Source organism: Meles meles, chromosome 18, assembly GCF_922984935.1.
Source record: "Meles meles chromosome 18, mMelMel3.1 paternal haplotype, whole genome shotgun sequence".
Classification (NCBI taxonomy): Eukaryota; Metazoa; Chordata; class Mammalia; order Carnivora; family Mustelidae; genus Meles; species Meles meles.
The window spans coordinates 15,175,795-15,190,499 of record NC_060083.1 but is presented as its reverse complement, the minus strand read 5'-3'; the positions used below and the strand labels follow the sequence as shown (position 1 = coordinate 15,190,499).

The 14,705-nt window shown below is 58.2% G+C and overlaps 1 protein-coding gene across 1 annotated transcript in view; it reads left to right on the top strand.

Moving 5' to 3' along the window:
• LOC123930003 (receptor-type tyrosine-protein phosphatase N2-like) overlaps positions 1 to 13,717 on the top strand; it is a 67,857-nt gene extending 54,140 nt beyond the window's left edge. The window contains exons 12-13 of the mRNA XM_045986231.1: positions 8,194 to 8,267; positions 13,646 to 13,717. Of these exons, the coding sequence (XP_045842187.1) occupies positions 8,194 to 8,267; positions 13,646 to 13,717 (146 nt within the window). The remainder of the gene's footprint in view (positions 1 to 8,193; positions 8,268 to 13,645) is intronic.
• Positions 13,718 to 14,705: the final 988 nt, after the last annotated feature.

The window sequence follows — 14,705 nt, the reverse complement described above, 5'->3', positions numbered from 1 at the left end:
GGGGTGGAGCGTGCCGTGAGTCCCCTTACTCGGGACGCAGGGCCCTGGGGTGCCTCACTCCCCACCTGGGGCAGAGCTCTGGACCATCAACCTCGGACAGAAGGGGGCCTGAAGCTCATTCACTCGGACACCCCGTTGTAGACTGAGGCAGCAGATCTCAGAGGTTTGGCGACCTGTCAGGTGGCCTCCCACTGGCCGGGTGGATGCAGAGCCCAGGTCTTTCTGCATGTGACAGAGCCCAGAAGGAAGAGAGGACAGACAGCAGCAGGACACCCGGCACGGGCCCCAGAGAGATGGGGCAAGCAAGGGAGCTGAGAGGAGTTGTTTCCAGGCTGGAGTGGCAGCCCCACTGACCTGGGTCGGCCTGAAGCCACTGCAGAAGCGACAGGGCAGGCAGAGGCTGGTGGGACTGTTGGTTCGAGGGGAGGAGTGTGCGGGAGGCCTGAGCCCGCCCTCGCCGTGGGGACGCCCATGGCTGGGCACGCGGCCTCTGCCACAGACAAGACGGGCCGGGAGGACGGGCCGGGAGGACGGTGCGTGTCGAGGCGCAGCATCACCTTGTGTGTGGCGGAGTGTAAAAAACCTGAAGAACCAGCGGAAAGCGGATTCCACAGGGAGTCTGGCTTCAGCACGGCCTCCAAGCCAGACGCCTCCTCCCCAGCATCGTGCGGTCCCAGGTGACAACGTGTCAGGACACTGGGAGCCGTTTGAGTGCAGCAGGTGGGGTGTGCAGGCACCATCCCCCACCCGACTGGATCTGCATTCCCACGACGAGCTGCCCGGTGGCTTGCGGCAGGGCCAGGCAGCGGGGTCAGACGGGGCAGCGGTGCTGGGAGCACTGGGAGCGATGGGAGCCACGTGCGCCAGTGGCCGGCTGCGGCCTTGACTCAGGGAAGCGGCCCGGAGCCGCATCTGCGGGCCAGGACCCTGGCCGGGCCACACCACGGGTGCCGCTTACCAGAGAGAACGACATGATGGGCCGCTTACCCCACGGACACAGCATGAACACCACGTATTTGGGTAATTTTGTGAACCACGATCCCAAGTTCACCTCCTAAACAGTCCCCATCCCGTGGAGTGAGCCACCGCGATGAGCAGCGCAGTCAGGGTGTCGGCTCTGGGTGCTCAGAACAGCCAGTGGGGGGACGCAGGTCCCCGTGAGGCCGTCACAGAGCAACAGTCCTCCCTCCCATACCTCCTGGGTCAGATCTGGATGCTCACACGGCCTGCTGGGGTCGCCCACGCCGCTCCTCCCTGTCTGATGAGTCCGTGGGCGACCCACAGACACCCAGCCCAGCTGACACAGCACAAAACCTGGGTCAACCCGCCTGACTTGGCTGGTGTTTGGGCCGTCCCTCCTATGAGTTTGCTTCCTCCTGCTGGACCCTGGGCTGCCAGCCTGTCCATCCACTCGTCCCCTTCCCCGTGAGCAGCGTCACCATCGGTCCTGCCACCCCCAGGCAGGCCTGATCACTGGGCCCTGCCACACATGCCCAGCGGCTTTGCTGACAGCACTCTCCAGCAGAGCTCTGCCCACTGCGGGGCCGCTGAGGCCACTCCATCTGCCACCACGACCCTCTCCCTCGAGACCCCGGAGGCCTGCCCAGGCCTCCTCTGCTGCAGTTCCCACCTCGTGCTCATTTCCTCCCCGCACAGGGAGGGCAAGTCCCTGCTCCTGCTGAGACCACCCCCCCATCCGTTCCTGATAGCAGAAGTCCCCACACACAGACATCCTGGTCTCTTGGCAGTGACAGTTCACAGGCTGTACCAAGTAGGATTCTGAGGCCTGAGCGAGAAAGGGGCCGTCTGGCTGGGGCAGTAGTATAGGGGATGTGTCTCTGTCCCCTGAATTAGTGACTCTTTCATAAGGGCCCCTGAAGTCACCTGGACTTCCGCAGGACAGAACACATGGAGCTACATGTTAATGTCCCACGCTGTCCTCCCGACCTCTGGGCTCCCTCCCGACGCCTCCTCGGGCATCTGCTCCTCCTTTCCACGAGGCCAGGAGGAGTCCACAGAGGAGGGGCCCAGTGCTTCACCGGCGGCACCGACAGAGCCTGGAGTCACGGTGGTGCTCTGCACCGTCCCCAGCCAGGCCTCAGACTCCGCTTCCTGAGTCAGAAGCAGAGGGAGGACTGAGGGAGGAGGGGCCAGCGGAGCCCACGGTGCCACTTTGGTGACCAGAGGTTGGAGGGTCAGTCACGCTGAAGGACTCGTTTCTCTGACCAAGAGCAGCCCGTGCAGCCTGGCCCGGCTGGCTTCTGCATCCCCACCGCCCAGACATTTGGGTAAAGCTGCTTCAAGCTGCAGACTCTCCTACCAGGAGCCCCCGGTGTTCCCGAGGACTTGGCGGTGGTCCTGTAGGCCCCTTTCCTGCAGCCAGGATGCGCTCCAGGACACACGTGTGCGCGTTCATGACTCGGACCCTTCTCTGGGCTGCGTGGACCCTCATGGACAGGAGGCTTGACCACACCTGCAGGCTTCCGCAACCCCCGCAGCCTCTGCATCTCCTTCACTCCCTGAGCGTACCGCACCTGCTGCTCCGGTGGTGGGAGAGGCAGCCACACCTGTGCATGGTGGCTTGCTCCCCAAGTGCTGGGCGTCTCCCCTCATCCGTCCCTTTTCACACCCAACGGCCAGCGGGCTCACTTACACCTGGGCGCCGGGCCCATATGCTCACAACCATGGGTGCCCCGTGGTGTGCAGACACCCCGGCTGGAGGACCGGCGGCCGGCACCCCCAGCAGCCCCACATCCTGCAGTTCGCCGTGAGTGCGCCCACCGGCACGGCCTGCTTCTGTCTGACTTCACGGCTTGCATACAAACTTGGAAGCATCATAGTTTCTCCTGAAAAATGATTCCAAACTTGTTTTTTATAAAAAAACATGGAAAGTATTTTGGGTTTAGGTCCTGGTACCCTTGATTTTCAAGGGAGGAGGATGCAAATTTGTCCCCTTTGATCCAGAGACAAAAGATTACAGCTCATCTCCGAGGCCAGCAGAAACCCTCCGGCTGCTGCAAGTACAGCCCGAAGGCTCTGGACAGCGGAGCGTGTGCGTGAGCCTGTGCCAGGCGTGTGTGTGCAGTGGGCACACCTCCAAGACAGCGCCCAAGCCACCGGGTCTTGTCCGAGGCGGAGCTGGGGCCGGATGTGTTGGGTACGGCGCTCCTCGGCCAGAGCACTGCCCGCATTCGGCGCCTCCTAACAGCAGAAGCCAGACCACTGGCTTGTGCAAACCGAAGGCTTTCCCTCTTGCACACTGGACACACCTTGTCTTTCTACCTTGAAGAAAAGAGCGCACGGGAGTCCTGCTGTTTGCACACCTTGTGGGTAGAAACCGATGAAACTGGTTTGTGTGTCGGGCATCAGCACAGAGGTCGTGTGTGGGTGCGCACCTGCCGGGAGGCCTGCAGGCCAAGGTGGGAGGACTGTTCACACGAGTCGGCGGCCGGGAACAAACACCAGGAGAGCTCGAAGCCAACCCCATCAAGACCTTGGTTTTCTTAAATTTCGAGAACATCCGTTCAATGTAAAAAAAAAAGTTGTTTTTATCTTTTTTTAAGATTCTATTTATATGACAGAGACAGCGAGAGGGGGGACACAAGCAGGGAAAGCAGGAGCAGGAGACGCAGGCTCCCAGCTGAGTAAGAAGCCCGATGTGGGGCTTGATCCGAGGACCCTGGGATCATGGCCTGAGCTGAAAGCAGATGCTTGACCGACTGAACCAACCAGACGCCCCAGCTCCAAAAAAAGTTTTAATGCTTTAATCATACTAGTGCTCTCGAGGTTTTCATTGTTTCATGATTAATACTTTTTATCTAGGGCCTAAAAACCTCTCCAGGCTTAAAAATGTATTTAATGGGTACGTAAACTTGGAAACCAATGTTCTTGAAATTTAAGGAGAGACTGAGAGTGATCGGAGCGCCGCCCTGGGTGGGTCCCCATGTGCACTAGCCGACCCCAGGGGGCTGTGGGGAAGACCTCGGGGTGGGCAGGGGCAGCCGAGCCCAGGGGGCACCCCTTGCGCTGGGCAGGCCCTGAGAGATCTGCTGTTGGAATAGCGATGCTTCTCAGGCGGGGAGGCCGGGAAGCTCCCCCGTATCTCGCGCCCATCGGGTCTTCCCAGGGGCATCTTTCCGCATGTTCTGCTTCTTTGAGGACTTACAGGCTCTCCCATTTGAGCACCGCACGCAGTAGGTCCATCCATCCGCCTCCAGTTTCTCATGTTGTCAGCAAGACGGGATTTTTAAAGAGGGAATTCCACTTTAAATGCACTGAAGGGAGCTTCCTGGAATCGGGGGGATTTAAATAAATCCCTTCATAGAGCAAGGAGGGATGCACACACCCGCCCCGCCCTCCCGACCCAATGGGTCTGCTTTACAAATGCGGGTTCTGCGTCCTGCTCTGTGAGGCCCCCTGCACTCACGGGCGCTGAGTGCCAGGCAGCACCTTCTCCCACCGCCCTTCCCATGTGACCCCAGCATGCACGACAGACCACGGACTGAGTTCTGTGAACTTCTCTCTCTGCACTCACTGCAAGTAACTTCTCTTTTTTAAGACTTTTATTTAATTGAGAGAGAGAGAGAGAAAGCGAGCATGGGCAGGGGAGGTGCAGAGAGAGAAGCAGGCTCCCCACGGAGCAAAGAGCCCCACGTGGGACTGCATCCCAGGACCCCAGGATTGCTCCCCAAGCCAAAGGCAATTAACTGACTGAGCCACCCAGGTGTCCCTGCAAAGAACTTATTGTCACAATTCTGACAAGCAAGCGGACATTAGCCACCCGCATCCCACAATGGACTTGACTTTTAAACCGATCAGTTCCCCAAATTTTGTTCTGGATGTTTTTCAGTGTTGGTTTGACCTCCTCAAGTGTCCGACTGGCTCCAGGTGAAGCAGGATTCTTGCTGGCTCTGCTGGTGGCTTAAACGCCTTATCTAGGAACCACCCGATTGGCCTTCCCCTCCTGCCCCTCCCTCTCCCCACAGACAGTGGTCCAGAGGGGCATCATCAAGTGATAAAACAAGAGAGGTTCCTCATAGGGTTTTATCCAAGCTGCCGGCTTGGGACAGCGGCCATCATCCCTTGACCTGCACACTGCCACCCAGGAGGGAGGGTGCATGTGTCCCCAGCCCCGGCTGTGGCCTCCAGCAGGGACGGCCTCTGTATGGTCCCAGCATACAGAGCAGCCCCTCGGAATAAAGAGCCCTGGAAGAAGTTTTAAGCAGCTTCAAGGACTCAAAGTGCGTGCCCTGAACGGCCTTAGAAAGAGAGGGTTCTCCCTAAGTCCGAATCCCACGTGAAGCCGTGGATTTCATTTCAGAAGGATTGGGACTCCTCTCTGTTGCACCAGCCTCTGCCCCACACCTGATTCTCCCAAATCCAGGCCTTGAGGTCGTGGGATGAAATCGCCATGGGCCCGGCTGGCAGCCAGCATGGCCGGAACCGAGCAGGTTAATTCTCCGGAAGCTGCGAGCGTCTAGCACTGTCAGGACTGTGAATCGTGGCCGCATTGTGTCGCTCTGTGTCGGATCCTTGGTGCTCCATGCCCGCTTAGACTGGGGCAGGGCAGCAACACAAGCTCCTGGCACTGGGTGGCAGGCACGGGGAGCAGTCCTGCAGGCACCTTTGCGGCCACCCCTGCCCACTGGAGAACAGTGTTGCACGTGGGTGGAACAACTCCGTCTGCCCCTCGCTCCCTGTGCGTGGAGCCTTTGGCCCCCTAAAGTCAGTGTCTTAAAGAAGTCTGTTTCTGTACACTTATCCCGATAACTCGCACGAGGGCCCTGAGGGCCCAGCCTACCCTGGGAAGATGAGGCAGTGGATCCTCAGGCCGTGGCCGCCATGGGAGGCACCACACGCCGTGGCCTCCCTCCCCGACTGCTGGGCTCCTATCTTCTCCATCTCCCCATTTCGTAGTGGGCAAACTCCTGTTTGTTTCAGATTCTCAGACTCGGCAGTTCCCTTTACTTCTACTTACTGTTTCTGATCCATTGAACTTTATTTTTCTTACTTAAAGTTTCGTGAACATACAGTGTTGGTTTCTGGAGTAGAATTCAGTGGTTCATCACTTACACACCCAGTGCTCATCCCCGCAAGGGCCTCCTTACAGCCCGCACCCGTGCAGCCCATCCCCAGGCCCCAGTGTGATCTCTGTCTTCAGGAGTCTCTTCCGGTCCCGTTCCTTCTCTTCCTCTCTTCCGCCCTTCCCCTCTGTTCATCTGTTTTTGACAAACATTGTTCAAATGTCTACACTACCCAAAGCATCTACACATTTCATGTAATCCCTATCAAAACACCACCAGTATCGTTCACAGGACTAGACAAATCCTTAAATGTATACAGAACCACAACAGACTACAAACACCCAAAGCGACCTTGAAAAAGAAAACCAGGGGCACCTGGGGGCTCAGTCAGTTAAGCGTCTGCCTTGGGCTCAGGTTCTGGGATCGAGCCCCGTGTCAAGCTCCCTGCTCAGCGGGAAGCCTGTGTCTCCCTCTGCCCCTCCCCCTGCTTGTGCTCTCTCTCTCTCTCTGTGTCAAATAAGTAAATAAAATATTTTTTAAAAAAGAAGAAAAGAAAAAGAAAACCAAAGCTGGCAGCATCACAATCCCGGACATCGAGCTCGGTTCAAAGCTGGGATCGTCAAGCCAATCTGGTACCAGCACAAAAACAGACACACAGATCCACGGGACAGAACAGAGGATTGTGGGTTCCCTTAAAACAAATCCCATTGATTGTGGCCTCGTCACACCCGAGGAGACGCACGTCCAGAACTCGACCCCTGTCTTTTCCTTGGATGAGATTCTCAGCAGACCCCAGCTGCCGAGCACCCTGGGGGACCATCTGGCTGTTCCAATAGGGGGATTTCTTCTCCTTGCTATGAAGGCCCTGAGGTAGCGCTCGGGGAAACTCGGGGTGTCCCCGTTCCTGCTAGCACAGTATCCCGTGTCTGAAAGGACTGCCAACCTAGTTCCCGTAAGGCCAGCACTTTGGCTGCAGGCCTCGGCATGCTGAGCGCCGTCCCCCATTGTGTCTGCTCAAGGACCGGCGGGGAGGGGGGGCACGAGGGCAGCGGCCACAGTGCCCACCTCACCTCCTCTCTGCCCGGCTCAACCCACTGTGCTCAGGAAACATCACAGGCTGCTCGGTTCCAGCCAAATAAGGCCCAGAACTTGAAAAATTACCATCGAAACATGCAAGTTCGTGGTCCTGGTTCTGTGCCCGAGAGGAGCGACGTGCTCACGTAGGTTGTGGAGACAGAGAGGGGCCCGTAGGGGCCTCTCACCCCTCTGCCTGGTGCGGAGTGATGATGACCGCGGCCATGGGCTGTGTGACCAGGGACAGGCTGTTCTACCGGGACAAGCCTCGGTCTCCTCCGTGGGGTGGGGTGGCAGCTCCCACTCCCCTGTGCTCTTGTGACGAGCTGAGGTGACGCTCGGAACACGGCACCTCATGTGTGGCACAAGGGTCCTTCCACCTCAGAGGCGACTACGCCCTCCCAGTTCCCACATTTTCATCTTCATGTTGGTGGATGTGTCCCAGTGCCTTCAACTGTGAGAAGGTTTTTGGGCTTGGGACCCAGCGCCATTCCTTGTCTACTAAGACAGAGAAACAAGAACTCACTTTGAATTAATGACAAGGTCAAAGTTTCAAACCCAAATGGTATTTCTGTGAAGCCGGGGTCACCTGCCGTGAGCCCGACGTTGCCTGTTGCGGGGGGTGAGGGGGTCTCTCAGCAAAACTCTGCCGCGGACACACACAAGGGCATCTCCACCCTTTGTTATTGTCTGAGACACTCACCAGGAGCTCTACCTTTCGATATAAGACAGAAAGGATTTATTAGTCTAATTTCTCATTACGTGAAAATTTTTTAAAAACCTACACAATTGAAATTGCTGAAACATTCTGTTAATGCCACACATACACATGAGGCATCAGGTTGTTGTCTCTGACAGCGATGACTGTGGTAAGGACCTAGCACGCGTCTGACAGCCAAGTCCCAGCCCCGCGTTCCTGCAGGAACCCGCAGAAACCAGCGCACCACATCCTTCCAGATGAATGCGGCCAGGGCGGCTGCCCTCCAGACCTGTGAGCAGCGAGTGTAACAGGGCCAAGCCGGAAGGGAGCCTGGTGTGGGTGAGGGACAGCGAGCGCCGGCGCCAAGTCTGAGCTGACCTGTGTGTGTCGTTGCAGGCACCAAGGAGATCAACATCGCTGCAACCCTAGAGCACTTGAGGGACCAGAGACCAGGCATGGTCCAGACGAAGGTACTGCTGGCCAGTCCTCGGGGACGGGAGTGGGGGGAGGAAGTTGTCTTTCTGCACGTGTTTCCAAGCCAAGAGAGAGGAGAAGAGGACCGAGCGTCGCCCATACAGGTCCCAGGCGGGCTTCAGAGGCCCCTCCCCAGAGGCTGGCCCGAGGTTCCGGCGACCACCTGCATTTCAACATAAAGACTCGGTAGGATCTCCAGGCTTTGGAGCCCTCCCTCACCAGATTCAGGGACGGGGAGAGCATCACATTTTTATAAGAGCTCCGTGACAGGGACGCCTGGGAGGCCCAGGCAGTTGAGCATCTGACCCCTAATTTCCACTCAGGTCATGACCTCAGAGTCCATGCTCAGTGGGGGGTTTGCTCAGGATTCTCCCTCTCGCTCCGCCCATCCTGTTGCCTGCTCTCTCTTATTCTCTAAACAAAAAGAGGTCGGTGATAACCCCAGCACCCTTGCAGGGGAATGTTCTAGATTCACCAAACATCCTGCCAGACTCCCCTGTTTTGGCCCTCAGAACCACAGCTCTGCTGCATGGTCATCGAGAGGCCCCGGGCTAGACGCAGGCCCCTTGACACCTCACAATGCCTTGATTTGCCTACTGAAACGGCGACACTTGCAACAAGAGTGAGCACAAGCTGCCTGGTTGGCGTTGGGTTAAGCAGAGCTAGAAATGGGCTCAATATGATGTTCCTTTAGCGTTCAGAGTTATCGGGGTCCAAGGGGCACAGACACTCCCGCACATCAGTTCCATAAAGGTCCCAACGTCATGAAATACAGAATGTTGCCCTTCTTAAGGTGGTCCCGACCCCAATGCCGCCAGCACCTGCATGGAAGTCCATAGGCACTGAAGGATGCCCTTGCAGAAGGACTTCCTTATGCCCACAAGGACCACAGTCATAAAAAGCCCTCGTGTGAAGTGGGTCTGCCCCGAGCACCCTGCCCTTCACTGTGTCCCACTGGTGGCCGCCCGCGGGCTGTCCTAATGATCACAGTTGATTCGAATGAAAGGATTTCATCCATCATGACACACTTTGTTTTCCTGGGGCTTTTCTTTAATTTGAAATTTTGAAATTATTCCAGACCTGCAGAACACTTGCAGAAACAATCCAGATCGTTCTCCTGTGCCCTCACTAGGGTCCCACTGCTAGCACGTTATGCAACTCCAGGTGACCGTGGCCAGGAAACGGCGCCGGTCTGAGCCTTTTACTCGGGTGCAGCTCTGGGTCCCAGCTCACCCATGACCCTAGCAACCTTTCCCTGGAGCAGGACCCCCCCCAAGTTGTACTCCGTCATCCCACCTCCCACATCTCCCCTAGTGGGACAGCTGGGTGGCCTGGAAAGGTCCTCCAAAGGGAACTGGCAGGTGTGACTGAGTCTGTCTGCCGTCCCTGTGATGGATTCCGGCTGTACCCCTCAGGCAGGACCATCTCAAAAGGAAGTGAGCTTCGGTCACTCGACTCAGGGGCTGTCCACCAGGCTACTCTCCTTGGTGTGAGCAGTGTCCTGGGGGAGAGCTTTGGTGTTTTTCATGTGTCTTTGTTGTTGTGCTCTATCACAATGTCAGCAGTGACAAGTAACCTGCAGGTTTTGTGCCCAGGGAATGTCTGTCCCACTAGCCTGCCCTTGCCACTTGGCGGTGGCCTCCTAAGGGCCAGCTCGGCAGGGTCAGTGCACTGTCCTGGATGGTCTGGCCCCACCAGGCCACCAGCAGCCACGGAGGAGGCTGGGTGGGGGGCAGGGGGTTGCTGAGAACCGGGACCTGGTGAGCAAGGACACTTAATAACTAGGAATGAGAAATGGATTCTCTCTCCCCTGAATCTCGATGCTGCACAGATAATCTGCAGGAAATCATCAGTTTGAGACCCGCTTTACTCTCTGCACCTGGGTACCCGCCCAGGCAGGCTTCCTCCACCCCAGACGGTTCAAGGACACCCAAAACGCAGACTCCAGAGTGGATCTGGGAGAAACTGTGGGGACAATGCCTAACACACCCCAAAACCCATCGGCCCTCTTGTCTGCGTCCTGTTTGCCAGAACGGACCTCATGGCATGAGGTCCTGAGGCCCAGGGGGTGGCCCCCAGGCCTTGTGGGAAAGGGAGATGAAGCAGGCAGCAGAGAATTGGCGTCACATAGCTTCCCGGCAGGACTGGACCCTCTTCCTTCAGGTCGGCGTTCAAGAGTTGTCGCGAAGTGTGTCCGTGAATGCAATTCTTGGAATCTCCAGGCGTGAAGAAAGAAGCACATCCAGACCCCCGTCTGCCTTAATTCACGGCGGCTTTGCCCAGCCCTACTCCACGAGACGGAGTTTCCCTCACGGTCAATTGAACAAAAGGGAAATTCCTGTGAGAAAAACAGTGTCGTATAATGTGAATACTCTTCTGTCGAAGCGAAGAGAAGGTCGCCTGTGGACAGTTCACGCAAACGCGTGTGGTCGGACTTTGCCACGGGAGCCGAAGACACGGAACAGGGGCCGGCAGGCGCCTCGCCACCAGGACTGGAGACGGCCCCGGCCCCAGCGCACAGCCTTGACCGCACAACTCCATCTTCACGTTCAAAAAACCCGAGAGCCGCTTCTCCACCTGGAAGCAAACACTCAGTCCAACGAGGCCCAGACACGGGCTGCACGTCTCCGGGGGCAGGAACTGGCCACGGAGCTGGCGTCAGCCGAGGGCACGTCCTGTGCAGCGGGGTCACAGCCCGTGAGACCCGAGCTGATGGAGGCCACCTGAGCCAAAGGAGAGGCCACCCAAGCCCCTCACCACACATTTGTCAGGAGCATGCTAGGACGCGCATTTCAGGAAGGGAGATGCAATCGCGGACATAGTGAAAACAGCACAGTCACGGGGTGAGCAATGTCTCGTCTTCTACGCCTGCTGTGGGACAGACCCTCCCCTCCGTGCCCTCATCTCGTGAAGGTGCCTCCTTAACTGAAGGCCTGAATGCTCTCTAACGATACTTTCTCTTCGACATTCATTTTCAAAAAGAAAAGCCGACTGACCCGTGTGTCCCCAGGAAGGACTGATGTCGCTTGGCCCCAGGTGGGTGTGCATGGGGTACACGTGTGCTGCCCACACCTCCCGCCTGTCCCTCTCCGGAGCTGGGGGCACGGAGAGCGTTCCGTCCCGCCCCCCCCCACCTTGAGGGAGGCGCGGGAAAGCGCTGCCCAGGAGGGGAGGGGCCGTTGGCTCTGCGTGCAGGGTGACAGCCCCCGGGACAGGCATTCACTGTGACCCCCTTCAAAATCAGTAACGATGACAGTACTATGGCAATGTTGTGTGTGCCCCGAGCTCTTTGTGTGAGCCACAGGGATCGCAAACACGAATCTGAGTGTGACTATAAATGCAAACACACACACCCGCACAGACACAGCAGTCCTGAACGCCTCCACTCGTACTTGCAGTCACCATGGCAAAAGCTCGTCGCAGGCTGGGTCTGCCCAGCTTGTCGGCTCGGCTCCCCGGACTTCTGAGGCGCCGACGCAGGCCTCTCAGCAGAGGTGATACCACTGAAATGTGAGTGTGCACCCGTGTTCACCGGGGGCCAGAGACCAGAGCACACGGCGGCACGGCCACTCGCGGCTGCTTCTCCAGGAAGGAGCAGAGGGGCTGACAAGCCCCATGTCCTTGCCAACTTGCCCCGAGGCGCAGCGCACAGCACGCCTCTGCCAGGAGTCCCTCGTCCCAGGAAGCCCCCCACTCCTGCTACCAGTGTGCCCAGAGCTACTCCCGTGTTGGGACCCAGGGTCGTGCCACCCCCAACCATGTCCCGCAGGCCCTCCTGTTCCCGGGTCCACCCGAACCACCCAGTAAGGATCTAAGCCTGCAGACGTGCCACACTGCTGCCAACATGGACTGTCTGATGAGGGCAGTCGAGGCACCGGCTCACATATGCCGTCTGCTTTGGTCGCGGCCGCTGTAGCACGTGTTGGCCCGACCGGGTCCTCCTGACAGCCACGGAGGCTTCGCAGTGTGTGAACTTGCCACCTTCCTCATCAACGTTATGTCCCGGGATTGACTTTCAGGGTGTCAGAAGCTGTAGCAGGCACATGATCCTGGATGTGAGTGTCCCAGAGTCTCCATTTGTCTTTGCACGTTTCAAGTCATCACGAAACCCTGCTCTCCCCATCGTCAAGTCGGCGATTGGGGAAGAAATGGTTGGGTGTGACTGTTCGGACGTCCTAAACTGGGTCCTCCCGAAGGCGTGTCCCCCTGAACAGGCTGTTACCGGGAGAGAAAGTGACAGCAGACAGCTTCCTGTCCCCGGTGACAGCCAGAGGCCACTCCTCTGGGATCTTCGAGTGAGGAGGGATGCCGGGCGCATGGGGCCTGCCTCCTGAAGCCACTGCTGCACTCGACCGGGCACCCCTGTGACGGTCGTGTCCAGAATGTGCGTCAGGAGGCTGTGCGCCCACTAGCAAGGTCGCCATGCGGGTCCACACGGGTCAGTCCTTCAGTGCCAGCATGAAGAGAACACCCAGTGACAGTCTTTGGTCCCAAAGTGAGCGCTGAAGTATCCCACCGTTCTGTTGTTTCTGCCACGTGCCCGGCATTCAGAGTCAGTATTAACCTGATTTCTGGATCTGCAGCTGCCTTCCCCTTGCGTTCTCGCGCACTGAAACCATCCCCCAGGCTTTCCTTCACCAGAAGCAATGGTGTTTGCGACTTCTTTATCCCTGTGAACTCTGGGATGACTGTGAGCCTCCCGTGCAGTGGCAGGCGGGTCAGGGAGGTGGCCTGGGAGCCGCGTGGAAGAGTGGGCTTTGCTTCCGGCTGCTGAGCCCCCCACTTCCAGAGAACAGTCCTGACACCGCCCTCGCTCCCACCTCCTGGTCTTGGCAGGTTTGCGTGTGAGACAGCGTGCCCCCTCCAGCGTGTGCCCGTGGCTGGGAGCACATGTGTGCTCACACACGTCTGCAACTGGACATGCTGTGGTGAGGTGGGGCTTCCTGGCAGGTGCGACAGGATGGGGCGCAGCTGGACACTAGGTCAATGGCCCATGACCGCGATGACACTACCCTCTGCCTTTCCGAGGGGAGGCCGTGTGGCTGGTCCCGCGGCAGCTGGCGTGGGGTCTGGAGCTCAGAGCGGCCAGGGTCTGTGTCTGCCCTGGGCCCCAGGGGCTGGGCACTCTGCCGTCCCTGTGCAATCCAAGGGACCAGGCGGGGGCCCCTCCATGACAGAAGATGAGCGAGAAACCCTAGTCACCATGAAAACGGGGTCTCGTCGTGCAAGCCATCCGTCCTCTCCTTTCTAGGGACATAAGTGGCCTTTCTTTTCTTTCGTGAACTGTTTCTGCAGAACAACACAGCCGAGCTGAAGGCTGGAGTTGAGAGGAACATGGTCCCACCCACTCTCCCTCCCTTTCTTGTCCCTCCAGGAGCAGTTTGAGTTTGCACTGATGGCCATGGCGGAGGAGGTGAACGCCATCTTCAGGGCCCTCCTGCAGTGACCACCGAGGCTGGGAGCGGCCCACACCCGTGACCGTTGCTGCGAATCGTGATGCCGCTTAGCTGTGTGTCTCCAGTGTCCCTGCCTCGTCAGCACGGTCCCTGGTTACAATGTGCATTCGTGTTCACCCAGATAATGCTAAGGGGAGATCTGTGGGATCATCCAATCACAGCGACAGTCACCATATCTGTTTTTACTTCCGTAAAGCACACTTCCACGTTCTTACCAGCAAACGGTGTTGCAGCCATGAGGCGGGCGCACTCCGCATGTCGCCACCGAGAGAGCTGGCTTGTGGACTGTAGCTTGGAGGGATGGGCCAGCTGGGCGGGGAGAGGGCGCTGTTGACAGCCCATCTCCGCCCTCCACCTCCCAAAGAAGGGCAGGGTCTCTGGGCACACAAGCCCCAGGCCAGCCGCCCCAGGGAAGGCCTCACATCTCCCACCAGTCTAGAGCCACATTTTTAACTTTAAAGTCCGGATTTGCATATTGCCAAAGCCGCTCCTGCTAATCCACTCTTTCCTTGGGGATGACCAGAACTGGGGGAGCCAGCCTGGCAGGTAACGAGCTCTGGGGTCCCTGGCGAGCCCACTGGCTCCCGCAGGCACTTGTGCTAACCTCTTGGGAGATGACCTGGGCCCTGCCGGTGTCGAGAGCAGCCTCTGGGCTCCCCGTTCACAGAAGGAGATGCAGGGTGACAGGTGTTTCTGGCTTTACTGGGTGTGAGATCCCCACAGCAGGGAGAAGAGTGGAAATGGCAGCATTTTCTGGGCCTCCCCCGGGTCACCTGGGTCAGACACTGGTGTGACTTGATTGTCGAGGGGATTTGAATTTGCCGCCCCCCCCCGCCCCCCGCCACGAGAGGAACTCATGTCGCTGGAATGACGGCTTCTAGGAAGGCAGACAGACAGGCTGTAGCTTTTGTGATAGGACTTGGTGTGGGGAGACTCTGGGTTGCCTTCCTTGCCTGCTGACCCCACAAATCCTTCCCG